This window comes from Gobio gobio, assembly GCF_949357685.1.
Source record: "Gobio gobio genome assembly, chromosome: 17".
NCBI lineage: Eukaryota > Metazoa > Chordata > Actinopteri > Cypriniformes > Gobionidae > Gobio > Gobio gobio.
Genome location: NC_137110.1, coordinates 31,509,568 through 31,526,316, shown reverse-complemented (window position 1 = coordinate 31,526,316; position 16,749 = coordinate 31,509,568). Strand labels below are relative to the sequence as shown.

The 16,749-nt window shown below is 40.9% G+C and overlaps 1 protein-coding gene across 2 annotated transcripts in view; it reads right to left on the bottom strand.

Moving 5' to 3' along the window:
- LOC307140905 (putative ATP-dependent RNA helicase DDX5) overlaps positions 1-16,749 on the bottom strand; it is a 91,329-nt gene that overhangs the window by 21,525 nt on the left and 53,055 nt on the right. For both annotated transcript variants that reach the window (XM_079840695.1, XM_079840696.1), the window contains 2 exons: positions 15,737-15,847; positions 15,591-15,652 (listed from right to left, as the gene is read on the bottom strand). In XM_079840695.1, coding sequence (XP_079696821.1) covers positions 15,591-15,652; positions 15,737-15,847 — 173 coding nt within the window. The remainder of the gene's footprint in view (positions 1-15,590; positions 15,653-15,736; positions 15,848-16,749) is intronic.

The window sequence follows — 16,749 nt, the reverse complement described above, 5'->3', positions numbered from 1 at the left end:
AACGCGGCGCGAGATTAAGCAGAATGGGGGCAAGCGTGAGGGTATCTGGGCTAGCCAGCTAGCCCCACAATAAACTGGATTACATTCGATTACTGCTGTTGTGTCTTTGTTTGCGCTGTGTACTCAATGCTCGTCACTGACGCTTTCCATATGATAGGAACATATCTAAAAATAATGGTATTATCAACACTTACTCATAACTCGTTCATCTCGACAGCTGTAATGGCACTTTGCATGTGTTACAAAGTTGGTAATAATGATGAAGACGGACTCGGCGTGACTGGGACTCGTGTTTATTTAGAATTCTCAAATACAAACACAATAAACTTGCGCTGACTGACAGCGCTCTCATAACTCAGTAGTTACGTTAAATAACTTTGTTAGCAATCGCTGAGCTCAGTCTCTGGTACATTAGTGATGTCCGGTTCGCGAACGATCTTTTTTTTGAACCGGTTCTTTTTAGTGAACCGAATCAGTTCACCAAATCGGACCGAATCGTTCTAAACGGTTCGCGTCTCCAGTCAGCGCTGATCCATAATTTACTAAAGTTACTAACTTTCTGACATGAGTGACAGCCCCTCCGACTAGAAATAGACTAATAACCTGAAGTATATGCTGTAACTAAAACAGTTCACTGAACTGAGACCGACAGAACCGATGTGAAGTGAACTCCGGTCCATCCATCTCTCTGGCAGCAGCTCGTGCCTGCTTGTGCCTCGTAGACCTCGTTAAACCACGCCCCCTCCGCTCATATCAAATGCAAAGATGTCAGCCAATCACAACAGTGGGCGTTTTTACTGAAGTCTCACAGCAGACACGCCTCTTGTAACAGGGCCTTCAGCCACAGGGCAAACAGCAGTATAGAAAAAAGGCCTTTTATTTCTAAATTATGATATTTTATGATGTAAAAATCATACTAACAATATAAGTACACCTCAGGAAACATTATAAAATAATAGAAAAATGCCATGCCATGGGACCTTTAAGACTTCCTCTGGAACTGACTGTGAACTCAAAACAGTGTACAGGGCTGATTTGACGGATCTCACCTCTCTCTCCCAAACTCCACCGAAGTGGGGGGCCGATGGGGGATTAAAGTGGAAGTGGATCCTCTGGCGGGCAAGCTGACGCTGTATGTCAGGAACCAAGGCGGCATAAGCTTCCCGTAACTCCCTTTCACCACCGCGGAAGTTCGTACCTCGATCCGACCATAACTCTGCTGGTGTTCCTCTCCTCGCGACAAACCTTCTAAGAGCCATGAGGAAGGAGTCTGTACTCATGCTGGGGAGTAAGTCTAAATGGATGGCTCTCGTGGTCAAACATTTAAAGAGGATACCCCAACGCTTCTCTGTGCGCCTTCCAATTTTGACTAGTAGGGGTCCAAAACAGTCCACTCCACAGGAATGGAAGGGAGGATTGTAGAGTCGAAGGCGAGCAGAGGGTAGATCCGCCATCTTAGGGATTGTTGGCTGGGCCCTCCACCGTTGACATTCTGGGCAGCTATGTTGGAATCGGCGAACAGCTTCTCGGCCACGTAGAACCCAGTAGTATCGCCGTATTTCCGCGAACAGTCGTTCTGATCCAGAATGATGTAACTGATGGTCATAATGGTGAATGATTAAACGGGTGACTGGATGATTAGGATCTAGGACCAGAGGATGTAAAACTGAGTCCTCAATGCCTGCCACTCTCCTCAAACGACCTCCTACCCTGATCAGACCACTGGACGGGTCCATTTCAGGGGCTAGGGTAATCAGTCAACTTCCAGACCTGACTGACTTTCCAGCCATTAACTGTTTGTAATCCTCAGGGAAGGATTCCTGCTGCACCCGTTTGAGGATATGGAGCTCAGCCTGGCGGTAGTCCTCAGCCTGTGGAGAAGCGCCTGGAGCAAGGGTAAGTTCTTGGGCCGTCACATCCAATAATTTCTGCCAGGTGTTGTAGTTCCATCCAATAGTGTTGCCAGAAGAGGTAGGTAAGGTGTTGATCCCACAGAAGGCAGATTTCCGCAGTTCGACCTTGTCTGCCATGGTTTCACTCTTCGGTATTACAGGCCACTCCTTGGGATCCTGGAGGAGAAAAGAGGGTCCTTGAGACCATCGATTCGGGGCCGTAAGGTATTGGAGAGGTTTCCCCTTTGTGAGATCGTCAGCAGGGTTGTCTGCAGAGCTTTCTTAATGCCAAGAACACTTATCTGTCAGCTCCTGGATCTCGGTGATTCTGTTTCCCATGAAGACTTTGTATCGACAGGACTCCGAATTCAACCACTGAAGGACAGTGGTAGAATCGGTCCACAAGGAAACAGACTTGATACACAGGGTCAACTCGTTCTCCAGTAACTTAGCCAACTGTGCAGCGACTAGACTTCCGCAGAGTTCCAGTCTAGGAATAGAGTGAACTCGTTTAGGAGTGACACGGGAGCGTGCTATAATGAAGGACAGGTATGTCCGACCATCCTGGTCAGTAGTCCGGAGGTAAGCCACCGCTCCATATGCCTGCTCAGAGGCATCTGAGAAGATATGTACCTCATGAGTAGTTCCTTCCATCCCCATCACTTCAGGAGGTACATAAGGCCGGGGAAAGGTGATACAAGGAAGGTATCGTAGTTCCTCCTCCCATGCATTCCAAGACTGGAGGAGCTCGGGGTCATCCCACCCTCTCTGTTTGTGCCACAGTTGCTTAATGATGACCTTCGCTTGTGTCGTATAAGGTAGAAGCCATCCCAGCGGGTCATATTGGGTAACTAGGACCTTATAGATGTTCCTCAAAGTAGGAGCGTTATATACCACAGGTCGATGTTTGTATGACAACGTGTCTGACTGCCAGTTCCAGCTCAGACCCAGCGTTGACTCAGGGATGTCTGACTTCTCTTGCGTCAACCACAGTTCCACACTCGCAGATCGGGCATTGGTTGGTAGGTGACTAACCACATTAGGATCATTACAGGCCCACTGGCGAATATCAAATCCAGCACCAGAAAGGATATTCCAAAGTCGATCAATCAAGCTTCGTGCTGCGGCAGCAGTGGGCAGGCTCTGCAGGCAGTTATCGACATAAAAACATCTCTCCTCATGAGTTGCAGCTGGCGCACCCAGGCCGCCCCATCGAACAGGCTCTGTTGGAGTTATGAGATGGGGCTGATCGGAACCGATGAGAAGTAAAGGCTGGACTTCCGCAAGTGTCGGGATAGGGAGACCCCGCAGATGTCTATACTTCTGTTGTAGCTGTTTGACAGGGTAAGACTGGCGTGACAGGTTAAGATGGTCTGAGGTAAAGGCATGTTGGATCTTATAACTGGTTTGTGGTTTACAGAGGGGAGAGATCCAGAAGGATATGGAGGAACCATGAAGGACCTGAGTATCATCTTTTACTGTCCGCAATGGAAGATCTAAGCCCAAAGCCTTAACTGCAGTAGAGAGCAGAATAGTCCTCTCTGAGCCGTTATCAAGAAGAGCGAATGTGTCCAAGGTGCGATCTTCATAATGCAGATTTACAGGAACCACTTTGAGCATAACTCGACCTCCGACAGAGGGTTTATCCAGGAAGAACCGATCTGGAGATGAATTAGTCAGGCAGCTCTTCTCCACATTAGCTGAAGCCTCCCTCTGGGATGGACTAACATTCACCTCATGAAGAGGTCGGAGATGGGTACCTTGGCAGAGGTTGCAGGGCTTCTTCAGATCACATTGAGCGGCATGGTGTGCCCTGGCGCAGCGCCAACAACGGTTGTTACTATGAATCCAGGTCCTGACCTGGTCAGAGGTAAGCTTAGCAAAGGATGCACACTGGCTCAGGTAATGCTCAGTCTGGTCACAGAAAGGACAAAAGCGTTTCCCTTTAGGAGGCTTGGTTTGTGGAACGGCACCTTTCCAAGAGACGGTATTCCCACCCTGGGATTCTCCAAAACCATGCAGGATGGTCACAGTTCTCTTCCCAGAGTCTGACTTGATATGGGAGACTTTAGACATTGGTTCAGCATCGTAGCTGTGGCACCAGGTTTCGTAGCGGAGCCAGTTCGAAAGGTCAACCAGATTAGGGGTTGTGCCAGGTTGGCGGAACATATGGCATCTGAACTCAGCATGCTGCTCAGGGGGAAGCTTACACAGAAGGCGTGCAACATGGGACCCACAACTCAACTCTAGTTCACCGTCATGTCCCAGGGTTCTCAGTAGGCCCACTAGTGACTGCACCTGGAGAGCGAACCTCTGAAAGGCGGAGATGTCACCACGCTTGATGTCAGGACTCTCAAGGACCATGGCAATCCTCCTTAAGGCTAGCTGATGCGGTTGGCCAAATTTTTCATGAAGTGCAGCCATTGTATCACTGAATGGGGTAGGAGAGTGATTGAGTAGCAGCAAAAACAAAAGGATGCTTCCTAGTCTCTGGCATCACAGGTCGGTAAGTCGTGACACCCATGTCAGATAGTGCAAGGGCGCCCACCCGTGTCCTCAGGTCAACGTCAGGTTCAGGCCATGGCGGTGGGGGAAGCTCAGCTAAGTTTTCATTTTCAGCTAAAGTTATGGATTCATACTGCCTTATGGGGGGACTGGATAACTGCGAAGCTGACGGCTGGTTTTGTGCTCTAGCTTGACTGAGGTCAGCTCGAAGGGACTGAGAACTTATTCTCTGACTTCTGCACGAACTTCTCTCAACTACTTTAAGTCCGCCTGGAAAGCCTGATGGGTCTGCATTAGTTGTGCATGCTCACGGCGCAGATGCTGTAGCTCACTGTCGTCTGCAGAGGTAGTGAAATCAGCTGCTTGAGGTGAAGAGAACGATGGCTGGGTGAATGCAGCATGCTGTGGAGGCTTATAACTCGAGGACATGAGATGTGAGTCATCAGAACATACCAGGTCACCACCAGGAGGGGTAGTGAAAGGCTGGAAGGATGCAGGAGGAGTCCGGTGGACAGGTACCTCCCAGGTGCTTGGAGCAACATGCTCAGCGACAGGTCTCCTTTGAGTATATTGTACCCCATACTGCTGCAGGTAAGCTGGAGGACGAACATGGCGCTTCGGACGAGCTCCTCCAATAAACTCCTCATAAGAGTCCATAATGTCAGAAGGGAATACTCAATCCGGCTCGAAGGACCAATTTGTTGGAGAGGTTTTGGACTGTAAGGTTCTGATTGGCTAATGGATGAGTAAACCCCCCTGGGTGCCGGTCAGAGCACCAATAATGAGGAGACAGGTGATCAGCTTAACACTGTGTATTGGAGGTAGATAGATGGACCACAGATGAATATTCAATGATGTACATAGTCTGGAAAATAATAAGTACAATAAAGATAATGAATAAACAAAAACATATAAACAATAATAAGCGTTCACTTTTACATAATGGAAAATAAGTATTCCTAAATCACATCAGTGACATTTCACTAAATATCCAGTTAAATAAACAGAAACAAGGTATCTTTACAGGAAATGCAAAAGCGATCATTTGCCATGAACAACATACAGTGACCATATATGGATATCCTGTTGGCGTATATCTGAATAACACAGAATGATCGCTACAGGACATGTCTGGGCATGCATGGATACATATAACAATGTTCAAATCACTATTAATATAAATATAAGCGAATAAGCTTACTTTGAGATCAGTAACTAATATCCTGATGTGACATCAGCAGAAATCGCCATGAACGAACAGGAATGAACCTCTTCAACAGCTGACAGCTCACGCCGATTCCACACACACACACACACACACACACACACACACACACACAGCGGCAACTCAACTAATGATGCTGTTCACTGGTGGAATATTACTGCAACTTCAGTGACATAATAAAAGTCCCAACTGAATGAGCCTTTAATACAATTTTATTTAAAACTTCACAGCTGCTAATGTTATTCAACATTGTACAAATCTCCCGTTCCAGTAGCCTACAATCCTTAAGCTTTTTAGGGATTAGGGAGCGCAATTTGCACACATTCTGTCTTGCCAAACCACACACGCGGCAGCCTATTGCTTTTCTGTTAAAAGTAGTTTGTGAAAATTGATGCTTTAATAACAAGTATTTTATCGGGAGCGTTTATGTGGGAATGTGTAGGCTAGTAACCTGAAACAATTTAATGGATTTTTCATGGTCACACAGAAAATAATCTATATATAGCCTACGTTTATGCGGGCGGGAGCGGGACAAAACGTGAATGTTGCGGGCGGGAGAAGTTAACATAGCCTATATTTTTGCGGGAGTGAGACCGAAACATCAGAGGTCATAAAGGCATGGACATGGCCAGCAACAATTCTAGGCTGTGGCGTTTAAATGATGCCACAGCCTATTATCTCCATCACACCACCAGCACCTGTTCACATCAGACCAACATGCTTAGATGTGAAAATGGGTTTATACATCACCAGAGTTATTTTTGGGAACATAAATTATTATTATTATTATTAGGCCTATTATTGTTATAAATAACACCCATCACCATCCAGATGGAAGACACATCGTTTTATTAATATATTTGATGCATGAAACAACAATCAGAATGGTAAAAAGAGAGGGAAAAAAATACAGCCATACTGATACAGCAAATAATAATCATGGACAGCTTGTCTAAGATTGTTTGAGAGTAAAATATCCTGTTGTAAACCACCGCTCACTTCAGCAGACACGCGACCGCGCTCGTGTAAGGTGCACGAGCCAGGCGCGTTCTCTGCGAGACGTTCTTCTAACCATAAATATCTATGGTTCTAATAACGTGCTGGTCTAACAGAACAGTCACTGACAGACGCGCGCAATCATTTCTGTGTTCTTGCTCCACTTCATCTGCCAGTAAACCCATCGCATTAATAGCTCTGCTGTCGCCATGTTTCCAACACCTGGCACCGCCTTGATGCGATGATTGACAGGGTGGGGCGGAGACTTGATCGGCTCGGATTTATTTCAATTTGAATTGAAATAAATCCGATGATTATTCAATTTGAATTATTTTGAAAACAAATGTTGCACACATGGTATGTAAAATGTACATTTAAATACTGAAATGCATTGCCATTTTACATATTGCATTGCCATCTTGCATATTACATTGCAAATTGAATTCTGCAACTTATAAAGCGTTAAAATATATGTTTAAATGATATGTTAAAACTAGTGTATGAAATGGCAAATGTAAATTATATTATTCAATTTGAATTATCATTTTGCAACAAATGTTGCACACATGGTATGTAAAATGTAAATTTAAATACTGAAATGCATTGCCATTTTGCATATTGCATTGCAAAAGGAATTCTGCTACACATAAGCTTCCATAATAAGTGCCCAATATAAGTGATCAGAATAAACGACGTAATTAACAGGCATTACACACATTACTGCACACACCACAGCCCAAATGTGGCATTCACTGATACATACTGTACGATAATCTTACAACAAAAAATTTACAAGAATGCGTTTACCTTTGCTTTAACTTCAGACAGAACTACAGTAACGTTACGTCTTTCGTGAAGTTCATATTTGTAGAACATAACGCAGAACTTAACACAGTCAAAACTGATTAATCTTTTATTCAAACCTCTTTCAGCAGCTGCCAGGACAAATAGGGACGAGCACAGTCTAGACGGTTTAAAAGGTGCAGATGTCCTGATCAGGCCAGTGTGCACACGAGTATGGACAGGAGTCATATATTCGATTTTAATTCAAGTCATTTAACTGTGCTCTTAGAGTTAGTTATATTTATAAAGAGTCTTCGAGTCACAGGTGTAATCCACGTTTTGAGAGTTGAAACCTGGTCAAGAACTACAGGAAACGTATGACCTCTGTAATTGCAAACAAAGGTTTCTGTACCAAATATGAAATTCTGCCTTTCTGATGTATCAAATACTTATGTCATGCAATAAAATGCTAATTAATTACTTAAAAATCATACAATGTGATTTTCTGGATTTTTGTTTTAGATTCCGTCACTCACAGTTGAAGAGTACATATGATACAAATTACAGACTTCTGCATGCTTTGTAAGAGGGCAAACCTGCAAAATCGGCAGTGTATCAAATACTTGTTCTCCCCACTGTATTTATGCCACTTTTATCATGAATGAGCGTGTCTCCCTGCTGATAGCTGATTGGCTGAAAGTGCATGCTTGTCTGCGACGTCAACACCAACGCAAGCTGACTCTACGCTCGGCCAGTGTGTGTGTCATGATGACTGATTTTATGGAGTACATGCACACTTGAGTTTGTTATTAACCAATTATACTATAAAATTTAGATGTTTGAGCCCAGCCAATCTGGCAACACCGGAAGGCGCGAGTCTGTTCATGTCATTCGCCGTGCCTCTGCCCTGGCAACCCCCACCCCCCCCACCATTTTCAAAAACTCATCGGATCTAGGTGAAATCACAATTACCTATTTTTGATTGAAAACGGCGAATTTTGCCAAAGGTGACAAGTTTGCACCGCTGCTACTACGCTACATTAGCCTACTATAATATTGAAGTTATTAGTTGATACACTATTTATCACTTATAAATCATTGAAGTATTTTACTGATTTGTATACAAACACTTAAATTACACTCAATTATGTTTTTTTCATAATAATAAATAGGGATGCACCGATACCAAAAATTCAGAGTATCGGCCGATACCGATAACAATCCAATAGCATTGCAGTTTTGTTTAAAAATTCAATGTAGAATTTCTATACCTCAGTGTGTTGAACTGATCTCCACTCTTTTGTGTTAAACACCATCAACTAAATACAGACAACTTCATTATAAAGAAAAAAAACAAATTAAAAAATATATAGTAGAGATGCACCGATTGATCGACCAGGGATCGGAATTGGCCGATTTTCTGCATGATCGGCCCTGATCGGTGATCGGCATGACGTTGACGTCACAGCCACGCTCGTGCTCACAGCTGCATGCAAACACTAGAAGACAGTGAGACAGTTATGCCATTTGTAAAACTTGTAAGGTTAAATTAAACCGCGGGGGAACCACCAGTAAAGCGCACAACACGACAAACCTAATTAGAACCTTAAAACTCCATCACCCGCGGAACATGCCCAGTTTGAGGAAGGTAACGTTAGTAAAGGTAAAACGGCTAAAGCTGGCCAGAGCTCAGAGCCAGGCACAGGTCTGCAGTTTCTCCTATCTTTCCTTGGTATAAGCAGCGAAAAGACCAAAGCAATTACAAAGAAATTATGGACTTCATGGCGCTGGATGACCAGCCGAACGCATAAACTGTCACTTCAGGAGAATTTACTATTTCATTTGAGAAAACTGTTTTATCATGAACACAGACACTCAAGAGCAACGGCAACCCGTCAAAATAAAAGTTAGGTATAAAAAAAATTAAATTGACAGAATATATTGGGCTACTGTTGTAGCCTACAGTAGATTTAGCGCCGGCTCTATGTAATAATAATATGTCTCTACTAATAATAATAATGATGCTTAAATGGTTGATTATTTTTCACTTGATCTTTTTTTTTTATAAACAATGTTTACTTTTAAACAGGGCTCTGAACCGGTTCAAGGAATGAAAACGAAAACCGGAAACGAACGAAATTTTAAGAGGAACAAAAACGAAAACGAAATCAAAATCTATTTGAATCGTTCTGAACAGAAACGTTAATTTGAAATGACCATTAACCGGTTAATAACGTTATTTTATCGTTCTTTTAATATTTTAATTTGGCAGTGACCAATCATGAATTGAGTAGTATAGCATGTGACGTTGACGGATCAAGCGTGAGTGAAATGCCCGTGCACCAGTCATCTATGAATCTACCGGTACGCAAGTCAGTGTAGAGCGCGCATTTTCATGCCTCAAGTAGCCTACATTCTTTCCCCGCTGAGGTCTACAATGAATGTGCAGGTATTGGAGGACATTCTTTTCGAACGTTTAAATAAGCAGTACGGACTTTAAGCTCAAATAGACTGATTTAGGCTAGTTTATGGATTCCGTTTAAGCCTATCCAAGTAGGCTACTAGCATCTATCAAACATTTTTCCTATAGCCTAGTCTTTCAGATTGCCAATACAGGACAGGTCAATGTTTTCTATATAGACGGTTGATGCTTCGTATTAAATGGTATGTTATATTGCATTAAATGATCAAGCTTTATTAGCTGACTGAATGTGATTATGTGATGCAAGGACGTGTTGCGCAGTGTTTGCTTTGAAATTACCAGTTGACGGTGCATTAAAAGAGCAATGGTTATCCAGTTTATTTATTCTTTATTCATGCAATTTTTAAAACAAGCCGTGTTGAAAAAAAGTTATGTACAAAGAATGTTATCACTCTTCTGAAAAGAATTAGGCATAAGAGGGCCACTTTCTATTGTCTAACGCTCCATTAAAACAGGTCCGCTGTTTATGCTTTGTAATTAATGCATGTATTTCTGTTGTGGTTTTAAAAATGTTATGAAATAAATATTCAAGTTTAATTACCATGCGTTATATTATTATTGAGTGAAAAATAAGTCTATTTATACATATTTGTTTAAAGTACAAGCTAAATTTAAATAACGTTATTAACCGGTATTTTTTCAAATCAAACCGTTTTCGGAACAGTAATGTTTATTGAGGAACGCAAAAACGGAAACGCTATAATAACGATTCTGCTCGGAGTGAACCGATTGATATTTTTTTCCGTTTTTAAGCCCTGCTTTTAAACAGCATACAGCCTTTAAATGTTCATGTATTATTTACTTATAATGATTATCATCATAAATAGTAAACTTAATACATAAAAAAAAATGAAATGGTTAAATAAAAATAAAATAAAATATATATATAAAAAACATAAGCTGTGGTACCGAAATTGGTACTGAGTACCGTAAAATTTTTATGGTATTGGTACAGACTACTGGAATTTTGGTACCGTGCACTGTAAAAAAAAATTGGGGGGAAAAATTGTGCAAATTGATCATTACATATTGGCCCAATAAATGACTTCCAGATAATTATCGCCATGCAAAAAGATGCATTGTACTAATCATAGCTTAAGGTCTTCACTCAAAATTAAAATTGTATATTCACCGAACATATTTAATTGTGCTCAGTCAATCTATGAAGTCGAAGTGAAAAATCCATGTTGGCTGAACAAGTCCTACGTCCGAAAAACGGTATACGCATGCGCAAAATGCGCTTGAAAAAAAAAAACCGTTTGTGTGGAGATTTCAAATGCGGATCGCGGGAGTGGCAGCGCGAGCGGAGCCGAACCAGCAGGTGCTGAAGACCGAAACACATTCCCGAGAGAATAGAGATATTCATCTCACAAAGACGTTGGTGAGTATTTAGCACTGAAATTATTCTCCAGAGTTTTGCTTTATGACCGGGTATGAAGTTTAAAAGACATTTTGTAGAATCACGAGTTCATGCATTCATTGGTTTCATGAGTGTGTTCTCGTTTACCACATAGCCTAATTATCTAATGGTAGCCTGTAGCCAATAGTTTTATTTTCCTCATGTCTTATATGTCTAAAACAATAGGTAATAAGGAAATTAAGTCATTTGTGTGATATGTGCGGTATGCGACTGTTGAACACGGTGCGTTTGGCGTCGGCCTCTTTCAGGGCTTTATTGCCTTTTAATATCAAACACGTCAAGCTCGTGATTTTCTTATGTCCATTCATTCGTCTCATCCTCATTATATAATGAAGAAACTTCTGTTCTGTCTCTTGCCAGATGTGATGCAGGGGAGCTTTGTCATTAATGTTAGTTTTTATTTTTATTTGCAGGTTTTTAGCTTGCAGTGCCCTTGTTATGCAGACATCCTGTTATGCAGAAGACTTCTTGAATGTATTCAAAGTTTTTCCTTATTGAAAATAAGGTATTTTCACCCAAATATCCTGTGTTGGAATTTACTTGTTAATAAGGTAATGTGATAAAATGTCAACCCTGTTGTCTGTTTCTGTATTTTGCTTAATATATTTATGTTTTTAGTCATTTTTGTCTTTTGGGACAGTGAGAAATAAACAATTGTTACTACAATTTAAAATATTGAATTGGACCAACCACACAGTTTCACTGTAAAACATTTCTCCAATTCAAAATTTTCTAGTGACTGATCACATCTAAATGTTTTAGTTGGCCAAATTGAAAATTTAGATTCTAAATTTAGAAAATTTAGAAATTGGAGAGGCCTGACATTTTTTACAGTGTTGGTAAATTACATTTTTCCATTGCATGGCTCAACATATTTCTAATTGAGCCCATGTTAACAGACTGTTGCCACAATGGATAAAATTCAATTCACAGAAATTCAATTTGGCCAATTGAAAATTTTAAATGTGACCAGTCACTAGAAAATTTTGAGTTGGGAAGATTATAAATTTTTTACAGTGTGACATCCCTAGCTGACAACATTTATTACCCAATTACTGAACTATTATTTGGAGGAGTATTGTACACTTCAGGTTTGTTCATTCGTAGGATCTTTTGACTTTTGTAAGGCAAGTAAAAAAGAGAAAAATGTCAATTTATAATGTTTTGTTTCATAAAGCAACTGATTTTCAGTTATTTGTTATTTCTACTTCTTTCCAGGCACCTATATACTAAGAAATTAAAAGATGTTTATTTTAAATGATCTGTACCTCACATTAAACTCCCGTCCCGCCGACATCTGGTGCCGTCGTGAACTATACGTGAGTGTTGTCTTGTGTGCTGCTTACGGCAGCTTTCCCGCAAGTGGGCGTGGTTTCAGCGGACACACCCCCAGCGTTTGAGAGCAGAGAATGCTGCTTTTTTTTCTAAAGATTTTGATAAGCTATCTTATTTACTTGGCAGATTTTTTTATGATTCAAATTTGGCTGGGTGTGACAAACTCAGAACACATCATTAATTTCGACTTTACAGGGACTTTAACAATAACACAATAGTATACGCACAGTATCCAATTTGGATTGGTCCTGTCTGAGCGACACCCAATCCGGCAAATAATTGCGGTATCGAAGCCGATACTGATACTGAGTATCGTATCGCTGCATCCCTAATAATAAAGTTATAATATTAACTTAACAATTACATAAATCGTATATTGAAGAACATTAAAAAGTATAATGAATATGTAATATGGTGCATATATTTAGCAATATGCTCCTCTCTAGAGTTTATTTTTGTAGCTGACTAACGAGTTTATGGACACTGGATATGGTAAATGTGACGTTACTGTTTTACTGACGTCTTTCCAGTTGAAACACTGATTGAGTGATTCCATGTGACATGATACGTAATGCAGTTGTACTGTATCTTTTAACACACTTTCATATGCTCATTCATGTTTATTTCGCGCTGTAACTGGATTTAAGAATCAATATTGGTTCGTGAAAATGAGAACTGATTAAAATTGAGAAATCGAGATGTATATTATATATGTATACAGTGAGGAAAATAAGTATTTGAACACCCTGCTATTTTGCAAGTTCTCCCACTTAGAAATCATGGAGGGGTCTAAAATTGTCATCGTAGGTGCATGTCCACTGTGAGAGACATAATCAAAAAAAAATTATCCAGAAATCACAATGTATGATTTCTTAACTATTTATTTGTATGATGCAGCTGCAAATAAGTATTTGAACACCCGTCTATCAGCTAGAATTCTGACCCTCAAAGACCTGTTAGTCTGCCTTTAAAATGTCCACCTCCACTCCATTTATTATCCTAAATTAGATGCACCTGTTTGAGGTCGTTAGCTGCATAAAGACACCTGTCCACCCCATACAATCAGTAAGAATCCAACTACTAAAATGGCCAAGACCAAAGAGCTGTCCAAAGACACTAGAGACAAAATTGTACACCTCCACAAGGCTGGAAAGGGCTACGGGGAAATTTCCAAGCAGCTTGGTGAAAAAAGGTCCACTGTTGGAGCAATCATTAGAAAATGGAAGTAGCTAAACATGACTGTCAATCTCCCTCGGACTGGGCCTCCATGCAAGATCTCACCTCGTGGGGTCTCAATGATCCTAAGAAAGGTGAGAAATCAGCCCAGAACTACACGGGAGGAGCTGGTCAATGACCTGAAAAGAGCTGGGACCACCGTTTCCAAGGTTACTGTTGGTAATACACTAAGACGTCATGGTTTGAAATCATGCATGGCATGGAAGGTTCCCCTGCTTAAACCAGCACATGTCCAGGCCCGTCTTAAGTTTGCCAATGACCATTTGGATGATCCAGAGGAGTCATGGGAGAAAGTCTTGTGGTCAGATGAGACCAAAATAGAAAAAAGTTTTGGTCATAATTCCACTAAACGTGTTTGGAGGAAGAAGAATGATGAGTACCATCCCAAGAACACCATCCCTACTGTGAAGCATGGGGGTGGTAGCATCATGCTTTGGGGTGTTTTTCTGCACATGGGACAGGGCGACTGCACTGTATTAAGGAGAGGATGTATTGCGAGATTTTGGGGAACAACCTCCTTCCCTCAGTTAGAGCATTGAAGATGGGTCGAGGCTGGGTCTTCCAACATGACAATGACCCGAAGCACACAGTCAGGGTAACTAAGGAGTGGCTCTGTAAGAAGCATATAAAGGTTCTGGCGTGGCCTAGCCAGTCTCCAGACCTAAACCCAATAGAGAATCTTTGGAGGGAGCTCAAACTCTGTGTTTCTCAGCGACAGGCCAGAAACCTGACTGATCTAGAGAAGATCTGTGTGGAGGAGTGGGCCAAAATCCCTCCTGCAGTGTGTGCAAACCTGGTGAAAAACTACAGGAAACGTTTGACCTCTGTAATTGCAAACAAAGGCTACTGTACCAAATATTAACATTGATTTTCTCAGGTGTTCAAATACTTATTTGCAGCTGTATCATACAAATAAATAGTTAAAAAAAGCATACATTGTGATTTCTGGATTTTTTTTTTTGATTATGTCTCTCACAGTGGACATGCACCTACGATGACAATTTCAGACCCCTCCATGATTTCTAAGTGGGAGAACTTGCAAAATAGCAGGGTGTTCAAATACTTATTTTCCTCACTGTATATATATATATATATATATATATATATGCGCATGATTCCATCTAGTCAGAGGGTATCAAGTATGTTTTTTAGAGCACGTTTTCATCTGCCATGAGTCTCCTAACAACGAGGCATATGTTTCTCCATATGCTTGTTGGGTTTCAAAGTCTTTCAGGCCACATACACACTGCAAAGTCTGGAGTGGCAACTGCATTTGAGGGTGTTTCCACACTTGGTCCCAGAAGCCAGCTGTCACAACGCGTGCACTAAACTGAATTATCTTTAGTATCTTATTGCATTTAAAGTGTCAAAAACACAAAAGGTTCACATAAACGGGTGTTTTTTTCTTAAGTGAATGTAAACATCTGCATTACATTACTGTAGTAGTTATATTAGTACATTACTAATATAAGAATCAGTAAATGAGTATCTCTCAGACTATGACATTTTTGTCCCATGTCGGCCACCTTAGCTTCTCTGTGCTTCGAAAGGGAGGGGTGAGCGATGGGCGGTTGCAATTCGCAACCTCAACATTACATGCTGCTAAAATGTACACAGTGCACCTTTAAAGGCTGTGAAATTTTACTACTACTGGAACCAACTAGTATTTACTTTGGGTGGAGGAAAACAAAAGTCCAAAATGCCCTAAGTGCTCACCATTCAGAACCCAGTCTCTTTCCTGTTGATTCTTGTCTCCATGAATCCCCATGGCAGGCCAGCTGGACAGAATATTCCATCATAAGATAACGTGACTAAGGTCATCCACAAACCCACATAACTCATGCAGTACTGTGGTCTCTTACCCATCTCTCCTCATCCTCCTGGTCAACTCATCACATCTCCTCTTTGTCTCCACAAAAATGATCGTCTTATTCTCCTTCTCACTCATTATCTCCTCCAATAACCGCAGAAGTCTGGAGAAATAGGTAACACGAATAATATTAATACAGTTGTTTTTGTAGTTTTTATGAAAATTACACCCAGAATATACACTACTACAGTAATATTATTGTATAGTATTTAATAATAATAATAATATCATCAAGCAGAAATTATGGGATCAAGTCCTGCATTGGCAGCAACAGAAATAAAATGAAGAGCTAAGTAAGCACATCAGGAAGCATCATATTCCGAAAGAGTTTGCGCTGTTGCTCATACTCCTGTTGCTGCCAGCCTGTCATCTCACGGTGGCGCGCGCAGTCACGTGGTTCCCGGAGCGCTCAATACTTGTAGCTGTGTCAATATATTTGAATGGCGTAAGCCGCGGATACAGCTTCACTATACAGGTGTTTGTAGCAATTTTTGGTAAACAATACAGCATAGTGTGCATTGATTATTACGTCAACCACATTTACAGTATCATTTTATTATGAAGAGTGATGGAGATGCAACATTGTTAACATTAATGTTAATGTTTTTTCTTGTATTCAGCCCTCAGGTATTCCTTACTAATTAGTCACACTCATACTCATTGGTGGTCAAATGTGACCATACCTTAACTATTTTTCAAATAGTTTAAATAGCCTATTTTAAATAGCTATATTTTAAATAGCTATATTTTAGTTCAATAATATTTATTGAATATTTTGAGGAGATATTTTGGTACTAAATACTATTTGTGCAATAATTATGGTCCATTAATTACCACTTAAAACATTTTTCTTCTAAATATTACAAATGGTGTAGTAATTAAGGTTAAAATAGAGAATTCCAATGCAAAGAGGCAAATTAGTATCATTTTGTGGCTGGAAAAATAAAAATTTTCATTTGTAATGCCATTACCCAGGTGCCTGTATGGCTCTTTAATAAATATACA